The sequence below is a fragment of the Mesoplodon mirus genome, assembly GCF_964341445.2.
Source record: "Mesoplodon mirus genome assembly, chromosome: 18".
Taxonomy (NCBI): Eukaryota; Metazoa; Chordata; class Mammalia; order Artiodactyla; family Ziphiidae; genus Mesoplodon; species Mesoplodon mirus.
Window position 1 is genome coordinate 43,530,519 of NC_138994.1, and position 21,244 is coordinate 43,551,762.

Consider the following 21,244-nt stretch of genomic DNA (forward strand, 5'->3'; position numbering starts at 1 on the left):
ATTAATTGGGAATAAAGAGAGGGGAGAGATGTTAGAGGGCTGAGAAGAGGAGAGAAACGTGTGATGCAGTCATCACACAAAGGGGAAGACAGCAATCTGCCCAGGGTCATAGAGGAGAGTTTCTAGCAAAGTTGAGGGCCCACTTGAAATCTGTGGCTGAAAATCGCAAAAAAATCAAGTCAACAGGATGATGGTTTTTCTTCAATAATCTCCACATGTTTAGGGGTAGGTGTGGAAAAAGAAGATAGTGAGGTTTAGCTAGAGTAGAGCTTTGTCACATGGATGCAATGACAGGAAAGTTAGGGGAGCTTGTACTGGGTGACGGAGTCTATGGTGGTCGAGGAAAGTAAAGACATGGTGGACAGAAGGATAAAGGAGTTTGAGAAAGTAGGTGGTTCCATGAAATGAAGTCTTGATGACGTTTGAGAATAGCTGGAATATATTTATTTGCGACAAAATGGATGGACCTTGAGGGCATTATGCTAAGTGAAATAAGACAGAGGACGGTAAATACTGTATTATCTGCCTTACATGTGGAATCTAATAAAACCAAACACACAGGAACAGGTCAGATTTGTGGTTGCCAGAGGTGGGTGGAGGAATTAGGTGAAGGGGTCAAAAAGCACGAACTTCCAGTTATAAGATGAGTAAGTTCTGGAGATGTAATGTACAACACGATGACTGTAATTAACAATACTCTATTGTATAGTTGAGAGTTGATCTGAAAGACTCTCATAACAAGGAAAATAACTACGTGAGGTGATGGTTGTTAGCTAACCTTATGGTGGTCACATTTTGCAATATATACTTAAATCATTATGTTTTACACCTTAAACTTATACAATATTATATGTCAACTGTATCTCAGTAAAACTGGGAAATAAGTATAGCTGGAATAAAAACTAGAGCAGGTTAGTGGAGGGGTAGGAGAGATAAATGAGTGGGATGTTTGAATTCGAGATTTTGGATGTGGGTTCATTATTGATGACAGAACTTCTAGGGCAGGAACACGTGAGTGAGTGGCTGAGGTGGGAAGGAAGGAACGTCGCTGGAGCTAAGGAGGCCAAGGAACAGAAAGACCAGGTGACACACAGATGCCAGGAATGCAGAAAGGAGTGGCTGAGGAGAGAAAGTGGGCCAAGCACTGAGGTAGGTGGTAAATGAGGGGGAGCAACGGGATGTCAGCAGATGACAGTGACAAGGAGGGGTGATGAGTAGGGATATCCAGGTACTTGTGCTTCAAAAGAACTGGGGTTCATAAAAGATAAAAGGAGAAATGGTTTAAATATGCCACTGGTGTGGGGTGGGGGAGAAGGAGGGTCCGTACCTCTCCCTAGGCCGTGGGGTGCATAGAATGGGGAAGAAAAAAACTGCTTTCCTCAATGCAGGGTTCAGTTAGAATTCATCAGTGTGGAAGTTCAGAGAAGTTGAAGATAAAGTGGATTTTGCTGTTGGAGACTCTGGGTAGCAGGGGGCAGGGTGGAGAGATTTTAGAAGGCAGGAGGGGTGGTAAATGCACCTCAGATTGGGGAATATAAAGAGCAGTATAGGATTAGCATCAGTGTGAGTATAAACTATCTGGGAGGCTTGGTGACTACTCTCCCTGGTTCACTTGATAGCAGCAAGACTTAAAAAGATAGTTAATTTTTGAAATATGTGCACTTAAAACCTTCAATCTCACTGGACTAGTATGAGTTGGGAATGCAGGTCCTGAGCTCCTCTGTGTCTTATTTTATGATCTCCCATTTTCCCTTGGTGTCACCATGACCAGGCCCAGGACTGTAAATGGCAGACAAGGAAATAAATCCAGTTCCTCCCGAGTTCATCACGATGCTGCCCTGGCTACAGCCAGTGGCAGAAGCCACAGCTGCTGCTCTACCAGCCACCATCTTGACCTTCATGGCAGAAGCAGTAGCTGCTTTCCCGGTTTCATCAAAGTGTCATCAAATGCTCAAATGAGACCCCTGACACTGGGAAGAGGAGACAGCTGAGGAAAGGCACGATGAGAAGCACACTTACATATGGCGCATCGCATCCTCGAAGAGAACCAGGTCCATCACTGTGTTGACTTTGTTGTGGTTCTCCAGGGCCTCCACCAGAGTCTGGGTCAAAAGTTCCCACGATTGTACAGGCATGTACTTGGGCTCCCCGATACCATTTGCAAAATGGCAATACATGTTCAGGCTTTGGGTCTGTTCCACTGTCTCTTGGAGATCCTGGGGATGAGACACAGGGACAGGGACCCTCCTTAGTGACTCTCAGTTCTGGCTCCACACGGAGTGGAGACACCTCATTTGCATTTTCTCTCTGAGCGTGCTCTAAAAATTATCAGTGCTGCTTCCAACACTTCCTTTCTTCTTGAGAAGCCCTTAAAACATGGATGTTTAACATTCATTTACGATGTCTGAGAAGTCACAGATGATGTTGGTTATTCCTTGTGGGCTGAGGATGGGACATGGAAGGTGGGAGGTGCCCTTCCCTCACGTACAGTAAGAGCCCCGTCCGAGCAGAGCAGTGGAGGGGACACACGGGTGCATTTCCCTCCGCAGGGGCTCTTTCACCAGGATTGGGTTCCACCAGTCCTTGGCCCAATGGCCTCACCTCTCCCACATCCATTCAGACAGGTCTTGCTTCCCAACCCATAGCAGTGTCATAGAACATCCTTTTCTATATCCTGTGAGACTGCACACTATAGGTTGCCCTCCCCAACGTTATAGGCTCAACCCAGAGGGCTTGGTTTCTGAAAAATGTGCCATAAGCTGTCCTTAGGTGACTGATTCGTTTATGGTAACAATGATAATATTAAAACATTGACAGTAGAACCCCCATTTATAAAACAGTTTTAAAGATTTGGGCTTATTGTGTGTCAGTTCTTGCCCACAGGACAAACCTTAACATGTTTAATAAATACCCAGTAAAACTCAACTGACTTAAAAGGTAGGGGTCTACGTCTCTTCACTACCAGTCTATCCTTTAAGTTTCGAAGAGGCAGCTAATTTTTTTTTAATTCAGAAAGGAACTATTTACTTATCAAACGCAAATGTTTGAGACTTCAAGAGGTGGAGATTGTAGAGGAAGTAAGTCCAAGAAAGAATAGGTTTGCTAATGAGTAAGTAGGAATTTATGCCAGCATGAACGATTGTCCCCACCTGCTGTTCTTTTCTAAGGTTCAGAATGGAGGATCCACCTGGGAAGGGAGAAATCAGCATGCTATTCAACAGCAGAGGCATTACCCAGGGCATACATCACCGTAGGGTTAGCCTTGTGAGCCCAGGGGACAAGATGCATCAAACCTGATGGAGGGAGCGAAAGTGAAGATGACAGTAACATCTACAAGAAGCCAGGATTGCTGCTTGGTTATAAGAAGTAGAAAGAGTTAAATATCAAAGAGTTATTATATTTTGAAGGTGGCTTCAGGGCCATAGAAAACCTTTAAGCTATGCTGGCTTTGCTAGATAGTAACAACAAATGTCCAGACATTTGGATAAGATTTAATGTGATGCAGGAGAGCCATTCTTGCTGGTTGAGGAAAACATGTGGGAAAGGGATATGGGAATACATCTACCTAGTTTGAAAATGGGCTAATATACTGGGAAGCAGTCCTGATGGCAGTCAATTTACACTAATGATCTGGCAGAAGAACAACGAAAGTGCAGTTCTGAAAAGCCTGGTCTACAAAGACTCTCTGATGAACAAAACAAGGCTCTGATTTTATGATCACAGCCAGATGTGTAGAAGGAAGAGAGAAAACCAACTCACCCAGTGAATCAAAGATTTCTTAATAGTGATGTTGTATCATATAATGGCCACAAATAAGAGAACTTTAAGCTTTTAACGGTGGAAACAGGACTGTATCAATTCCGTGTTGGAAATTTGGCAACTTTTCTCTTTTTTACTGAAGTATAGTTGATTTACAGTGTTGTGTTAATTACTGCTGTACGGCAAAGTGATTCAGTTATATATATATATATATACACACACACACACACACACACATTCTTTTTTTTAAATATTCTTTTCCATTATGATTTATCATAGAATAGTGAATATAGTTCTCTGTGCTGTACAGTAGGACCTTGTTGTTTATCCATTCTATATATAACAGTTTGCATCTGCTAATCCCAAACACCCACTCCATCCCTCCCCCAACCCTCTCCTCCTTGACAAATGCAAGTCTGTTCTCTATGTCCGTGATTCTGTTTCTGTTTCACAGATAGGTTCATTTGTGTCATATTTTAGATTCCACATATAAGTGATATCATATGGTATTTTTTTTTCTCTTTCTGACTGACTTCACTTAATATGATAATCTCTAGCTCCATCCTGTTGCTTCAAGTGGCATTATTTCATTCTTTTTTATGGCTGAGTATCAGCAACTTTTCTTTAATACCAATGCAAAGATTTGGTGTAGCCAGAGTGCTTCAGGTTGGCATTTTAAATGTTGTTGGGGAAGGATGATGGCAGTATTAATTATATCTAGGTCTATGATCAAAAGGATGTGTTCTTAGTAGACAGACCCACGTAGGAACTTCTGTTTCAAAGACTGCATGTTGTTATTCTAAAGTGCTAGCTCAGACCAACTTAAGAAGACAGTCAGGGCTCATGCGCAGAGCCAAAAATGAACACACAAACTGGCAAATTCTACGATGCTCACGGAGAGGCAGCTCTGACGTGAGAGTGCTGAACGTCAGGCCATTTAAAAAGGATGGCACGAGCGGAGGAATTTAGGGTGTTTGGACTAGTAAAGAGCAGACTGAGATAAGTTACTTAAAATGCTGTCCAAACATTCAAAAGGCTGTCATATAGGTTGGAAGAAACTGTATATATCTTCAGAGGTGGACCCAGAATCTTATCAGGAAAAATTATGGAGCTAAACCTAACAAGGTGAGCATAGGGAAAGCGTGGTATATTTAAATACAAGATCTGATTATTCTAAGTTCAAGAGAGGATAGATAAGCAGTATGTGTGGAAAATCTGGTGCTCTGTTCAACAGAAAGCTCACTGTTAGTTGTGGGGTAATTTTGACACTAAGAAATGTCATAAGATCTTAGGCTGTGTTAACGTATACCTGTGCTTCCCTGGGCATATTCTATCAATCATTCATTCTTCAAATTATTGGTAGGTCTTATGTAGGGAAAAGAGTTTTAGGGCCCAATATGTTTGGGAAATGATGTATGAATCAGGCTTATTCAAGATTTTCAGGGCTTTAATGTGCTGAAGGTACTGTGTATTTCCAAGAGAGGGTTATAATATGAAGTACTTTCTCATATATATTGCACAATGGAATACTACTCAGCCATGAAAAAGAATGAAGTAATGTCACTTGCACCAACATGGATGGAACTAGAGATTATCATACTAAGTGAAGTAAGTCAGAAAGAGAAAGACAAATACCATATGGTATCACTTATATGTGGAATCTAAAATATTACACAAATGAACTTACTTAACGAAACAGAAACAGACTCACAGACATAGGGAACAGACTTGTGGTTGCCAAGGGGGAGGGATGGATTGGGAGTTTGGGATTAGCAGATGCAAACTATTATATATAGGATGGATAAATAGTAAGGTCCTACAGTATAGCACAGAGAACTATGTTCAATATCCTGTGATAAACCATAGTAGAAAAGAATATAAAAAACTGAATCACTTTGCTGTACTGCAAAAATTAACACAACATTGTAAATCAACTATACTTCAATTAAAAAAATTAAAAACAATAAAATGTTATGGGGATAGAAAAAATATGAAGTACTTTCTCAACTTATTTCATCATGGATACCTTCTTTCCAAGGAGTATATTGTGGTACAACTGTTTAGCAAGACACATTTTGGCAAACACAGTTAACAAAAATTATAGTATGTAAGAAGAGGGGAATGATGGTCTTGATTTTGGTCAGACCCCACTTGGGTTGTGTGATGAAAGTCAGACACCATGATTTCAGAGGGGAGAACTGATGGAAGAGTAATAAGGATGATGTCAAATTGCTTTGGGTTTGGAAATAAGTCTTGTCAGAAATGGCTAACAGAACAGAGGCTCTTTGGCCTGGAAAAGCGAAGACCCAGGAAGGACAAGATAAATGGTCTTAAAATATTTGAAGGATTAGTAGACAGGGAAATGAATTTCAGATAATTATTTAAATAAATCTCCAGTCTTTAAAGTTGTTCCAAAGGTTCCAAATTTCAAAATCGTTCTAAATTTCCAGCCATCAGCCATTCCAAAGTGGCTGCCTTTGGAAAGACAGGATAGTGTATTTCCAAGGATGCTGGTGCATTACCTGGGATGACCAATCTGAGCAGTGGTACTGAGAGGCATTAATATAGGACGAGGATTGGATCAGGTGGTCTGCACAGACCTCACAACACCGAGATTCTATGATTAATTTGTGTCTCTTCTTGCTCCAGCATTTTTCACTTAGGCAAAATAATGACAGATTTTATTTCCTTATCTAATCTTGATCTTCTTCAATTTATGGGCTAGATTTTTATCATTTGGGTGATCACTTGCATAATTATGATTATTTTTCAAATGTAAATATAAATTCACAGGGCAATACTCACATCAAAAATTTTCTTGATCACTTCTGCTTGGATCTTATCAAAAAGATCAAGATCCTTCTCTTCCACCATCTTATCCCGATAAACCCGATTTGACTCGTGCAGATAGAGCTTTACTAGGTCCTGTGTGGATTTTACACATTCCACAGAGGAGAAGAGAATGCCCTTTAAGGAGAATAAACAGCAACAAAAATAACATGAATAGCAATTTAAAACTACAACAGTTACAACTGATAGAAGCCAGTATATGACAGGTACTGAACTAGATGTTTTGCCAGAAAAAGCTCATTTAACCATCCATGATGCTACAAAGTAATTTTTACAAGTCATTTTGTATAATGTGAAGGTTGGGATTCAGAAAGACAGGAGGCATGCCCGATGTCATAAGGTAAGTGGCCTTAGTTCAAAACCACAGTTTTGAAACCAGGTCTCTCTGACCTGAGAGCCTGGAATTTCAACCACTACTTTCCAAATCACCACAGTGAGAGGCAAGGCTGCTTCTCTGCTGTATTTCTATTCTACAAGTACCACTTTGAAAACTAATCTGGGTGATGATTGCTTATGTAAAATCAGAACGATGACATAGGGCTGGAATGAATATAGCTAACCTTCGCAGGCCAGTAATCCATTTATTCATCTCTAGTAAGTTCTCCTTCTTATATACCTCAGGGATCGTTCCAAATATTTACTCTTCTTTTCAAATTTCTGTCACCTCTCTGTTACTATTAGCCAGTGTCCTATCCCTCTTTTTCAAGGAAAAATGGAGACCACTGAGATTAGAGCCTCTCGATGACTTCAGATCCTATAACTTCAAGCTCATCGATGCCGTTTGCCCTCATTGCTTTCTTTCTTGTCTTACAAGAAAAGGGGTCCTTTAATTGTTCCTCATTACGGACAGAATAATGCTCAGATTCATCTGCGTGGCATAAAGATCTAGACATAATAAGACTACCAATCTGCTTCCTCATCACACTTACCATCACTTCCCATAAAATCTAGATTTCAGTTTCACCAACTGCAAATTATTTTCTAACCCTGAATACTTTTGTGCCTCCATGCCTTCTGCTGTACTTCCTCGGCTCGTCTTTCAAGATCTAGCTCCACTGCTCTCTGCTGAAGTATTCCAGGGCATCTCCTCTCCTGTCCAGCAACATCCCTCTGATGTGCCCCACATAACCCTTTATATATAAATCTCTATTAATATAGAAGAATTATAAGTTTCTAAAATTATTTTTCTTTGTACAGGTTTGCTTCTCCCAGCTCATGTTGAGTGCCTCTAAATTTTGGAAATAAAGCAATATACTTCCAAATACCCCACGGGTTAAAGAAGGAATCATAGGGAAAATTAAGAAATATTATGAAATGAATGAAAAAAAATATAACACATAAAAGCCTGCATGATGCAGTGAATGGTATAATTAGAGATAACTTTATAGCCTTAAGATAAACATTTCAGAAGAGGTGAAAGGCTGACAATTAATGATCTAAGTAGCCATGTCAAGAAGTTAGAAAAACAAGAATAAACTTACCCCAATCCCAGAGTAAGTAGGAAGAAAGAGATTATAAAGAAAAGAACAAATTTTAATAATATAAAAAACATATCAAATAGAGATAACCAATAAAGTCAAACACATAATATTGGTATACTTTTCTTTTCTTTTTCCATTTCTTTTGAAAAGACTAGCACAACTGATAACTCCCTGATAGGGCTGATAGAAGATAGAAAGAGAAAAACAGAAAAGACACACATAGCCAGAACAAAAAAGAGAACATATGTCAGATAAAACAGATAGTTAAAAGATAACAACAGGATACTATAAACAATTTTGTGCCAATAAATTAGAAATTGATGACACTGACATCTTACCACAACTGATACATAAAGAAATAGAAAATGTGAATTGTGTAATATGTATTAAAGTAATTGAATTTATAATTTAGTCTTTCACAAAAAAAACTTCAGATGGTTTCATCATTAAATTCTTCTGACATTTAAGAAAGGCACAATACAGTGTTTTAAAAAATCTTCCAGAGAGTAGAAAAAGAGGAAACGTTTCCCAATGCATTTTTTTATGAGGACTTCATAACCTTAGAATACTAGAAGAAAGAGAAATTATAGGAAAATCTTATTAATATAGGTGCAAATGTTATATAGAAAAAAACAGTGAATGAAATCCAGAAAATAAAATAAGTTCACCATGTAACAACTAAGTTGGGTTGATTATAGGAATGCAAGGTTGATTTAACATTCAAAAATAATCTATGTAATTTATCACATTTCCAGAAAAAATGGAGAAAAAATGGATATAATTATTTCAACAGATATAGAAAAATCATTTAAGTTTCAACAAATACTCATGATAAAAAAAAAAACTCTTGGTAAACTATAAACAGAAATAAATTTTCTTAAACTGGTAAAGAGCATACACAAAAATCTATAGTAAGCATCACACTTAATGGACAACTATTAAAAGCTTTCCCCTAAAATTAGGAACGCTGCAAAATGCCACTCTCACCACTTCTCTTCCTTGTAGTGGCAGCTGTAGCCAGCACAGTAAGAAAAAGAAATTAGAAGATTTAAGGGTTGGAAAGAAAGAAATTGTTACTATGATTCATTTTCACCAGTGACATGATTGTATATATAAGTACAAACATAATATTGAACAAAGACACAAAAGGATATTTACCATATGATTCCATTTATATAAAGTCCCCAAATAGGCCAAAATAACTTATGGTGTTAGAAGTCCAGACAGTAATTAGCTCTGGAAGGAGGAGAAAAGAGTGAAGGGAAGAAAGAAAAAGGAGGAGTTCCATGGATGCTGGGAATGTTGTACTTCTTGATCTGAGTTGTGGTTACATAGCTGTGATGACTTTGTGTCAACCAAGCTCTATGCTTATGGCCTGTGTGCTTTTCTACTTGGATGCTATACTTTAATAAAAGTTTATTTTAGAAAAGGAGAGAAATCTCATTAGGTCCCTTTGGGCCCACTCACACATACATCTCAGCCCGTCTCCTTCCCGGGTCTCCTATGTACCAGCCCTGTGTGAGGTGCAGACGGCGGGAAGAAGCCCCGCCAGGAATGCTGACTCCGGGACTGGGTTTTACAGTGAGGGGTGCCATCAGCTGATGTGTATAAGCCCTGTTACAGCTGAACACTCAGGCTGACTGACAATTAAGGGCTGAGTCGATGAGAGCACGTCAAGAGCAAACTTTGCACCATCTTAGACAGTTTTGTGTAGCACTGAGATGGGAACGGTTAATGATTTCTGCTACTCAGGGCACTATCAAATTCTGTCCTGATGACTGAATTCTGGACAGAGTGCGTGAAGTGCAGAGGAGGTCTGAATGACTGAGGCTGGGATCAAGCTGGATGGAGGAAAACAGCATGTTCTCCAGGCAGCGCCTGTCTCCCCGGGGACAACACCCTCCCTTCTGCTCGTCTGTCAGGACTTCTTCAGACAAGCAGGCCGGAGGGGGCGGGACGGGGATGTTGTAGCCAAGCTGTGGCCTTGAAACTCGGCTCTGGAGGAGGAGGGTGAGGAGGGGCGGCGCTGGAGGGAGGCAGGGGCTCCAGTAGCGATGCGCTTTCCCCCATCTGGGGCAGGGGGCTGACAGCTGGCAGGCTGCAGGGAGGCCCGGCTGGGACACAGAGCCCGGGGGTGCCACTCAGGCTGCCTGAGTCCGGAAAAGAAACAGACTTAGCCTCCCATGCCAATATCTCCCCTCCCTGGCTCCTCCTTGACTTTGCACGGTTGCCACCAAAACAGGCTGGACTAGAACCCTCCTTCCTGAGGAAGTGTTTGCCGCCCCGAATTCCCAGCATAGTGGAGCTGAGTCCGCCTAGTTTTTGGATCTGAGGCTTCTGTTTACCAGTTACGCTGAACATACTGAAGCTACTTGATTTGTCTGTAGCACGGTTTTGTCATTTCTAAATTGGAAATGATCAGTATGTTACCTGATATGGTTGTTGTGAGGATTAAATTATTAGCTAATAGATGCAAGGGTGTAGGACTGGCTCAATAAATGCCAGCTTTATTACAGACTGAAGGCGGACTTTTTACAAGGATCCTCTCTGTTCTCAAATTCCCTCCCCCATCTCACTGCTCGCGACCTCTCCACGTCACTATCCGCTTCCACCTACTTGTTATTCCACTAACACGGTGTGTACTTTTCTACCTCCACGGCCATTCCTGCCGTCATCTACCAGCTGGCAACTTCTCCGAGCCTCTGTTAAATTGGGATAATAACGTGTATCCCAAAGGGTTGTCGTGAGTATGAATCTCAGGTCACACAGGTGACAAGGCGCTGTCCAGGCAGGAGCTGGGCTGGCGCTTCGTGTGAGGGAGACCGAATGCCTCTTTCTCCTTTAGTTCTGCCACTACGGGCAGCGTGAATTTGATCAAATGGCTCAACTCCTTTTTGCTCATCTGGAAGATGCACATGGGGACGCCCCCAGCTCATCCTGTCGCAGTGAGATTTCAGAGATGGCTTGTGTGATAAAAAAAAAAAAAAAAAAAAGTCTTTCTCAATTAATACTCAGTAAATGGGAGATAAGGGTGGGAATGCACAAACTTTGCCACCATCCAGGTCTGAGGGCCATGGAGCTGTGGGTTTTACAGGCTTGGAGCTGAGTCTTTCTTGCTGCCTTAACTGTCCTATGCTGTTCTCCTCATAGAAAGAACGGGTGAGAAGGACAGAATGGCGTGGTGGAAAGGGGTTCTGGCCAGGGGCCTGAAAGGCCTAGGTTCTATTCTGGCTCCTGCCCTGGCTGGCTGTGTAAGCTCTGCGGGTGGGTTTCCTCATTTGTAGCTGAGTTAACACTTGGGAGGCACGTGACCCAGGAGCGCTGTCCTGAGCCAGCTTACAGGAGCTCTCGGAGACTCAACCTGGCTGTGGGGCTGTGGTCTACCCTCCAGGTAAGCTTTTTGGGAGCATCACTCTTGGATCTCTGAACTAATAGTTAGTGGGTTTCTGCTTCTTTTGACCATGGAACCTGCAGGCTCTATGGCCTGAGAGTCTGGACCTTTGTTAGTCTGAGGCTCCCCAGAGTCCTACCTGCACAGGTAGTGTAATTAACCCCAAACACATGTGCTCCCCATGGAGGGTCATGCCTCATTCCCTGATCATGCTGATATTTCCCTACAGATGTGGCCTCTGCTTGGGATAACAGGCACCTTCCCTCAATAATGGCTCAGAACTATCCTGGAGGGGGGGGTCTCTCTGAAAAGCAGTTTCTGCAGATTCTCATCCAGGATGGGAGGGTTGTGGACCCATCACAACAGGATGCGGTACCTGGCCAAGGGGAAGAGGGGGCCGGGTTTGCTGCATTGACCTCTGGAGGTTTTGATAGTGAAGGGGCAAGCAACTGGAAGCACCAGGCAGACACAGGCCACCACTATTCAGATGAGCAGCTGGAAGGATCTGAAATGGCTTTGACCTGGAAAACAACCTGGAATTTTTAGGACTGACGCATCCCAGTGGCTGGCGGATGCTGTCTTCGGAATAGTATGACATGGCTTCTTTAGGAAGCAGAGCTATCCTGCATGGTTTAGGGGATGTTATTTTTCATCCCAAGAATGATGGGTGTACCACCAGGGCCTGCAAAATAGTTTTCTCGCTTTCTTCTGTGTCACTTTCTTTTCTAGGCATGTTGGAACCATTAGATGACATTATCTCCAAAATGCTGAGCCTTCTCCAGCCCGAAGGAACCAACTCAGAAATAACCACACTCTGCTTACCAAGAATTAAGCTAATGGGCAAAGAGAATTCTATTATGTTGAACAGACCCTCACGGACCCCACAGCACTCTGTTTACTTGTACATTCGTCACTCCGTATGAACTGTGCCTTTGCCTGAGAGTTTGGCAAAGAATGGAGGGGACAGGATCATGGCTAAGCCTCCTAGTGTGTCTTGGAGCCGATGGACTCACCTGGAAAATGTTGGCCAAGTCCCTGAGGTTGAAGATGTAATGGAATCTGATTGCTGTGGGGAGGAACGTGGTGGCGATCTTCTGGTGGAAGGTAATGGCCAGACGGATCAGCTGGGGGACGTATTTCTGCAGTGGTGCCGGGAAGTTCCCAAGCTTCAGGTGCTGAGTCAGGATGGTGCAGTAGATGGAGGACAGGGCGTCTGCTCCCGGGAAGGAGAGGGCGAACACGCTGAAGTGACGCTGGATAGGGGAGCAGAGGCACGTGGAGGAGGCCACGAGTTAGACATCCGTGGTCACAGGACAGAAATCACCTCTTCAGGATTTGGATAAGATGGTGAAGAATTCTTAGAAGGGCTTTGAATTCTACATTCTGGCCACATTTCTCACATTAAACCCAAACTCAGGTTGAATCTAAAATGATTAATGGGTTTTGGACCTCTGGTCAAAGACGTCAGCAAGGTGAAGCAGGAAGGGAATGGCACTTGGACTCTGGGAATCTGAGTCCAAATCTGAATGTGATCCTGAGAATGCACATGACCTTGGGAGGGTCATTCACCTATCTGAAGTTCTCTCAACCTGAAGACCAAGTTGAATTAGATGAACCCTGATTCCTTCTGGCTCAAAAAGCTTCAGAACTCTGGGTCTAGGGGTTTTTCTGTCTCCCTGAAAATGCGAATCAGCATCCTGTATGATTTACCACTTGAAGAGGCTGGACGGGGGGGGGGCAATTATCACACATAGTTCAGTGACATAAGCCTGGAAGGTGGTGTTTAGAACCCCGGGGTCACAGTTCCTCCTGTACCTGAAGCCGTGGGTTGATGGTGAAGCTGCCCGCAGTGGGGTTCATACAGGAAATGTACTGGACATTCATGACCTCCTTTAGGGACAGTTTGTTTCGATCATACCTGGAACAGTCAGAAACCATGGACGAGAGTTGAGTGAGGGCAGAAGCAGGTAAGTGTGCTGTCAAGGTGAGCTGGGATGTGCCTGATCATTCATGTGTTTGGGGGGTAAAAAACAGTCTAGATACATTGGTAGAAACTGAGAAGAGACAAGAGCTTAGGACAAATTGCTAAGGGATACGACATCTATGGAAGTAGCGCCGGAAGAAGAGACCACAAAGATGGTCAAAGAGGTAGGAGGAAATCAAGGGTGTGTAGTATCCAGGAAGCAAAGGAAGCCAGTATTTCCAACAGGACAGAGCAGTCAACCACATCAAGTGCTGCAGAGAAGATAAGAAACATGGTGACCCAACGGGGTCTGTTGGATTTCACAATAAAGATACAGTTAGTTGAGCAGGAACAGTTCAGTAAAGTGGAGGAAACAGAAACCTAATCATAGTGGACAAGCAGGAACAGTTCAGTAAAGTGGAGGAAACAGAAACCTAATCATAGTGGACAGAGGAGTGAGCGGGAGATGAGGAAGTGGAGACAAAGGAGAGAATCTGGTTATGCAGAGAGAAACAGAGCAGTAATTAGAAAATGATTTTTAACACAATAGGATAAATTTGTGCAGATTTAGACACTAATATGAAGGAGCCCATCGGGAGACAGGGGAACTAGTAGGTGAAGTGAGATTTTGAGAGATGGAGAGGGTAGACTCAAGATGCTGGTGGGTGGTTGAGCCTCAGGGAAAATGTAATAAGGGGAGGGAGAAAAAGATGCACAGGGATGGAAGTAAGTCGTATAGGTGTGGAAGCTAGAAGTGGAGATGGCAGGAGTGACCATCAGCTGAGGTCGGGTGGGACGTTTGAGGAGAGAGGAGAAGGCATGAAGTAGGCATTTCGGAGGGTGGAAATGTAAACATATGAAGGCAATACAGTAGAATTTCCAGGAAGTTTCTACTTCCCATTGAAGGTTTGTGACCACGAATCTAAAGTAAAACTATTCAATAAGTAGCCTGATTTTTTCCAGGAGACTTCAGCTGCTCGAATACTGGTGTGGAGATTGTGGATGGTGGTCCATGGCATGCGTCCAACAAAGACCTTAGGAGTGAATGAAAGGCAACTTGGGTGACTGTCGTCATAACTGTAATTCCTCTCTCTGAATTCCCTCTTGGCCCTCCCTGCTCTTTCTCAGCAGCAGCAGATTCAGTGTGAGGTAGGAAGGTGAGCCAGAGTTATCTCAAATCACTGACTTGCTTTTTTCTTTCTGGCAAGTCTAGACCTTTTGCCATTAAAAACTATTCTGTTGCAGGAGATAACATCAGAGCCTGTGAGATGCTCTGAAAAGACAAAGGCTATTAAGACCCGCAAACACACGTGCACTATACAGAATGTTAGCTGTTCTCAGCGAAGGCCCTGCTCACTGCGATAGAACCACAGGGGGAGGGGGACTGGTTAACTCTGCTTTGGGAGCTTGGAGAAGGCAGCTTTAGAGATGAATATTGAGGGAAAAAGTAGACATTTTTCCTTAAATGAGAGCTCAGTACCTTCTCTGACCAACCTCTTCTGGTGGGTCTCAATTCCCTGTTGGAAGGAAGAGCACCTAGGAAACAGAATCCCAGGAGGGACTCAGTTTGCTGTGGCGATTCTCGTCTGGCACTAGAGCTGAGCTGAGGTCTGCAGCTCCGACAACAGGACAGCGATCGGCCTTGGACCTGTCCTCCACCCGGCCGAGTCCCTTTATGTGTGCTCTTACCAGTGGCCGTAATCCAGGTGCTGCCTGAGGATGGTGTGGGGCTGTGCAGTCCCGTAGGCGTCCACCTCAGGCATGTTCATGTCATCTATGAAATATATAAGCTTCTTGTTGCCTGTGGGGCCGTAACTTCTGCCCGCTTTCTTCTCCAGAGGCTTCTCCAGGACAGCTGAGGAGAGAGCCAGTGAGTGAGGGAAGGAGGTTCAAAGCTCAGATGCCAGTTCTAAGACAGTCCAATGTCAAGGACAAGCCATGGTGTAGCGTGCAAACAACAAGAGCTGCTCCCAGCAGCAGGCGGTTCTACAGGACCAGAGGGAAGGCGGCCGACGACCAGGCAGGAGTGGTGACAGCAGTGCCCAGGCTTTGAACATCTGACTGCGCACTGTGTTAGGGTTTTTTTGTTTTTTGGTTTTTTTTGGCCACACTGTGCAGCCTGCGGGATCTTAGTTCCCCGACCAAGGAGGGAACCTGTGCCCCCTATGTTGGAAGCATGGAGTCTTAACCACTGTTCTGCCAGGGAAGTCCGTTAGGTTTTTACAGACATTTATGGTCTCACTGAATCCTTACAACACTGCAACAAGATTAGTACCATCACCCCTTTTATAGGTGACAGAACTGAGACTCAGAAGAATGAATTAACTCTTCTAAGGTAGAGCCAGGATACAGATCCAAACCAGTTAAACTTCAAAGCCCATGTCCCTTCTACCACACTTGCGGTCCACTTTCTTTGTTTGTAGACTAGAAACAGAAGTCCCAAGGCCTAGTACTCTACCCCTAAGGAAATCTGCAGACAACCAGATCCTGGGTAGACCTGCCCTCTCTACCTAAGACAGCAGGGGAGCAGCCCATCCCAGGACTGGGAGGAGGCTCCTTCCACCCCTGGGCTATAAGAGAGGAAACACCGGATATTCTGTCAACAGTATTCTCAGAGAGTTCACCTGCTGGGGTTCCCTGAGGGAGAGCAGAAACAAGAGCCCCAGAGAATTTCCCAGAAGCTTGCAGTATCATGAACAGCGCCCCTCTGCCTTCAGGTATCAGATCTTCTTCAGTGCCTTTCTGGAAACCAAGTACAGACTCTCTCCTGGAGCTGCTTCTTCAATTACCCAGCCAGAGGGAAGCAATCAAAGAGTACGGTTTTCCAGCCTGACAGGACTTGTTTAGAGCAAATTTAAGTAATAGGCTGGAGATACATGTATTTTTTTTCAATAAAGCAATTAAATATTAATGTATTGCAAGAACCAATACTATTACCGCTGGAGGCTCTAAGAACCATCTGATTCCTTTTCTTGAAAAACAAGTTTGTAAACAAGAAGGAGGTGTCAACAGACATATGAAGGTGACAGATAGAAAGACAAGTTCCTTCAAGAAGCTTGAATATTCCAATTTTCTGGTCCTGAGTTAAATTAAGTGTTCCAAATATGAATTAAATTTAAATTTAATTAGCATGCAATTAACATACACTATCAACCAATTAATCACCCAACACCTTCTTCCCCCCCTTAAGCTATAACAACTATATATGAGATCTGTCAAAATGAAATATAATTAATGGGCTGTCAAGGACATGCCTTTGAGAACAGTCCTTCTAATAGGAAATTCTCTCCTTAGGAAGACTTGTTTCTCCTCCTCCCAAAGCAATGATATTCAAATCAACTCCTGGAATTAAGCAGACCCTGTAATTTGGGTTGATTAAGCTTTTTACGCTTCTCAAGAATTGTTGAGGAGAAAAGCACATCAGCTAACAAGAAGTGGGCTTGGAATGCACGGGATTATCTCAAACAGATGATGTCAAGTACTCCAGAGAAAGAGAGGTCTCCCCAGGAAAGGCACACACATGCTGGATCCCTTCCTGGCCGAGCTCTGCCCCAAGTCCCATCTAGAATGGAATGGTAGTGAATTCTTTTGCTTCCAGGTAGAACTGGAGGAGCAAAAGTCGGTTTACATTTCAGCAAAAATGTTGATGTTGAAGGCACTAAACAAATGAGACATATCAAGAAATGTGACCCTCCCACCAACTTTCCAGGTTCTACACTGTTGCACACAAGGCCATACCCAGCCCTGGAGCTCACCTGTGCAGTCTTACTGCATTTCTCCATCGGGAACGGCTGGGCGGTCAGCCTGTGGCCACGTGGAGGAGCAGCAGCTGCCCCGTGTTTTGATTCACACCATCCCTCCTGCACCGTTTCACCACCACTGTGCATTGAAGAGCTGCTTCATTTTCAAAGTGGGTTCCTGTTTGTTACCTCATTTCACTGTCTCCACTGCTACCATCCTTGTCCGAGGCTCTCACCTGGTGACTGTGACATCCTCCCAAATGGTCTTGCTGCTTTTGCCCTAGATCCTTACGCTATATTCTCAAGACAGCAGACAGGGGTATTCTTGTAAGATGTAAATCAGACCGCGCCAGTCCCCTGGTTAAAACCCTCGGGTGGTGTCCCATCTCACTTGGAGCAAAAGCCAGTCTGGTTACTTGGGGAACCACGCATCTCGGTTTTTCTCTGCCACTGCTCCTCTCTTCACTCCCTCTGCTCCAGCCATCCTGCTTCTGACTCACTAGGCACTCCCGGCCTCGGGGCCTTTGCTCTGGCTGCTTCCTCTGTCTGCAGTCCTCTTCTCCCAAATGCCAGAAGTTTGCTCCTTCACTCCCATTATGCGTTTATTTACTCAAATGCCATCTTCTCAGCAAGCTCTTTCCTGGCACTCAAGCCCAAATTAAAACCCCACCTCCTACTCCCTGCTCCTGCTTCATTTTTCTCCATAACACTTATTACCACTTAATATCCTCTATATCTTTCTTATTCATCTTGTTTATTTATCTCCCTTCCTCCACATTATAAACTCCACAAGGCCAGGAATCTTTCTCTGTTTTGTTCAGTGTCATAACCCCAGCACCTAGAATACTATTTAGCACAAAGGAGGGTATTCAAAAAATTATTAAAGAATGAATGAATGAATGACTTTTATTATGATAACAAACTCCATGAATAGGCAAAGAAAGACTTATCATCCCCTCTTTGTAACTAAGGAAACAGAGGCTAAGGCAGGCTAAATGCTGTGCTGTAATTAGAACCCAGGGCTGTTGATACTCATTTCAGTGCTTCTTTCATATCACTGAGGAAGAGAGGGCTTGTGAACCCTTATGTCCCAACCCTTCTCCAGGGCTTCCTTGACCACTGCAGTCCCACGATTCCTCCAGTCTCTGAGCACCAGAGCCGTGCATTCATTCACTCACAGAGCATCACTAGGGACCTGGCTTTGTATGGAGGACTGGATGTGCACCATATCACTGACCCCTCAGAGCAGCCCTAGCATGCATTGTCATCACCTTTAAAAACTTCTTTCAACAAATGAGAAAACTGAGCTTTAGGGAAGTAAAAGGACTTTATCCAAGGTCATACAGCTACTGGGGGCAAAGCCAGGATTCTAATCCAGGTCTGTCTGACTATGGCATCTTCTTATGTAACCACCACAGCAAGGTACTTCTTAAACTTTACTACGACCTGGCTTCCGCCCTTCAGAAATCCCAGGTTTAGTTAACTCATTGCCTGACCATGTTTTTGACAGAGATCATTAATAATTAACTGTGTCTTACTTTGCACTGACATGATTTGTGTATCTGTGTTTGAACTATTTTCCTTTCATATTATCCAATTTTTCACATTAAGATGTTTCAGTTATATTATAAGGGCTTTTGATTTATTCTTTCAAAAAATAACATACTTCGTATGATTATAAAATAATACATATTCATTATATAAAAATTGAAAAGCATAGAAAATCATAAAGATGAAAATGAAAATTGCCCATAATTCTATCACCTAGCAGTAAGCATTACATTCAATATTTTGGTGTATTTCATTCTAGTCTATTTGCTCTGTTAGATTTTTTCCTTTACAAAATTGGAATTGTACTGTATATTCTGCCTGTATATGTTTTTTTCATTTCTCATATTGTAAACCTCTTTATATGATAATACTTAACCTCCCAAAACATGATTTTTAATTGCTGCATTGTGTTCTATAATTTGGAGGTGCCAAAATTTATGGAATGGTTTCCCTATAGTATGAAACATGTTGTTTTCAATTTCCTTATACTTTGAAACCCCTCCCCCCATTCCAAGTAGAGTGTCTTGCCCACTAGATGGTCTTTGATGATTTAATTTTGTGTCATCTTCTTTTTGGAAGATATTCAGGCAAGTGGCGAGAGTTGTCTATCTGTGATAACGTAATGCTCCTTTGAGGTCAAGAGTTTGATCAGATATTCTTTAAGGTCCTGTCCAACCTTAAACTTTTAATGAATAGGTGATGGAGATTTGTTTTACACAAGGACTCAGACACCTGAGTTCCTATCTAATAAGCATAATTACGCACTCAAATATTTGTTAAACTAATACTTCAAATCACAGTTGGATGGCAGGAGAATTCAGGACTGTGACGAGCATCATTTTGGCTCACTCACTTTACACTGCAAATATAAGCCCAGTGATGCTGTGACCCAGTTCTTTACCTCTCCTTTTCCCTTTCTAAACTGTCCTGTCTATGGGTTATTGCAAATTCTTTTAGTTTTAAAAATTCCTTATATTTTCAAAATGAATGAGAAAAGGCTTAAGTTATTTCAACAGACATAAAATAGACCAATTAAAATAAAGGCTAAAAAGGGATTCCAAAACAATATAGAAGAAACTTATTGGTACCAGTAATCAGGGATGACATAGTTACTGTAACCAAATAAAAATGGTCACATTGTTCTTTATGAACTGCCTCCTTGAAAGCTCAGAATTAAATCTGTGTTTAATTACAGTAACCATGTCACCCCAGATCACTGGTATAAACCCATCTCTACTTTTGTATGAAAAAACTTTTCAGGCACTCAATTCTAAAAGGCATATATCGTGGAAACTTACAAAAGGTGTATCATGCTGCAAAATGGGCATGGAGATATTAAAAAAAACCCTGAAAATTATCTTTTATTGTCCTAACTTTCAATCAACACCAAAGGGTGGATCATTAAATGGTAACTCAGCAAAGGGAAAGAAAGCAGTGCAACTGCATCTGTGGCATTTAGAGCAGCTAGAGGAACGGAGATCTGCCTCTCTCAGCCAAGGTGTCAGTGTTAGTAATCTGCGATTTGTGCAGCTGCTGGTGAATAATCAAGTGAAGTCTGAGAGTTTCAATGACCACGTGAAGGCCCTATTTTATTTACTGTCAAAGGCAGAGACGTCCATGTGCTCCAGATATCAGATGAACGGAAGCAAAGTTGGCATTCTATTATGGAAATTTAGATGCATGACTTACTGTCTTATCAAAGTGGATGGACGCTGTAGCTCAGTGAAATAAGACAGCCTGGCTATTAACTCACTGTGTGACTTTGAGGGAAGTCCCTTAACACCTCTAAAGCCTCATTTTCTCATCTTGTAAAAATAAAGATCATCAGATCCGTGATGGACACCATTTCCTACTTCCTTCTCCTTAGTCACTTTCCAGCTGAGGTGGCCATGTGACACAGTTCTGAACAGTTAACACACACACATAAGTCCACATTGGGGTGCCTGGAGAGCTATCATTTCCTGACATGGGCACTAACTCTTCCCTTTATCTTTTTTTTTTTCCATTTGGAATGCAGATGTGATGGCCAGAGCAGCAGCCACTCTGCTACCCTGAGGTACCATCTAAGAGACTAATAGTTACTATAGCCTCAATATCATTGAACCATTGATTTAGCATTAGCAACTGCCTACCTCAAGACTTCTTGTTGCATGAAAAAAGAATCTCTGTTTATGTCACTATCAGATTTTCTGCGGCTTGCAGTCAAAAGCATTACTGATAATACAGTGGTTTGGCAGAGTATAAACTTCAAATAAAGCAAGTGCTATCTGCACTGGTGAGCAATGTGAATGCCTTGAAACACAACCTGCATTTGTATTTAAAAGAATTTTGAATCTGAGTTTAGAAAAGTACTCAATGGAGACCCCAGACCTGGATGCAATAACAGAGGAGAGATGCAGGGAATATCAAGCAGCTGCCTTCTCTATAAAAGAACATCTGATTTTGAGAAAAATGGCATTCAATGGACTAGCAGGATGAGTGAGCTGCAAAACATCCCCCTGGAGACCTC

The 21,244-nt window shown here is 42.6% G+C and overlaps 1 protein-coding gene across 2 annotated transcripts in view; it reads right to left on the reverse strand.

Annotated features, from left to right (window-relative positions):
- DNAH9 (dynein axonemal heavy chain 9) overlaps positions 1–21,244 on the reverse strand; it is a gene marked incomplete at its 5' end in the record, with an annotated part of 308,568 nt that overhangs the window by 119,174 nt on the left and 168,150 nt on the right. For both annotated transcript variants that reach the window (XM_082605525.1, XM_082605524.1), the window contains 5 exons: positions 2,020–2,216; positions 6,565–6,726; positions 12,495–12,734; positions 13,297–13,399; positions 15,134–15,299. In XM_082605525.1, coding sequence (XP_082461651.1) covers positions 2,020–2,216; positions 6,565–6,726; positions 12,495–12,734; positions 13,297–13,399; positions 15,134–15,299 — 868 coding nt within the window. The remainder of the gene's footprint in view (positions 1–2,019; positions 2,217–6,564; positions 6,727–12,494; positions 12,735–13,296; positions 13,400–15,133; positions 15,300–21,244) is intronic.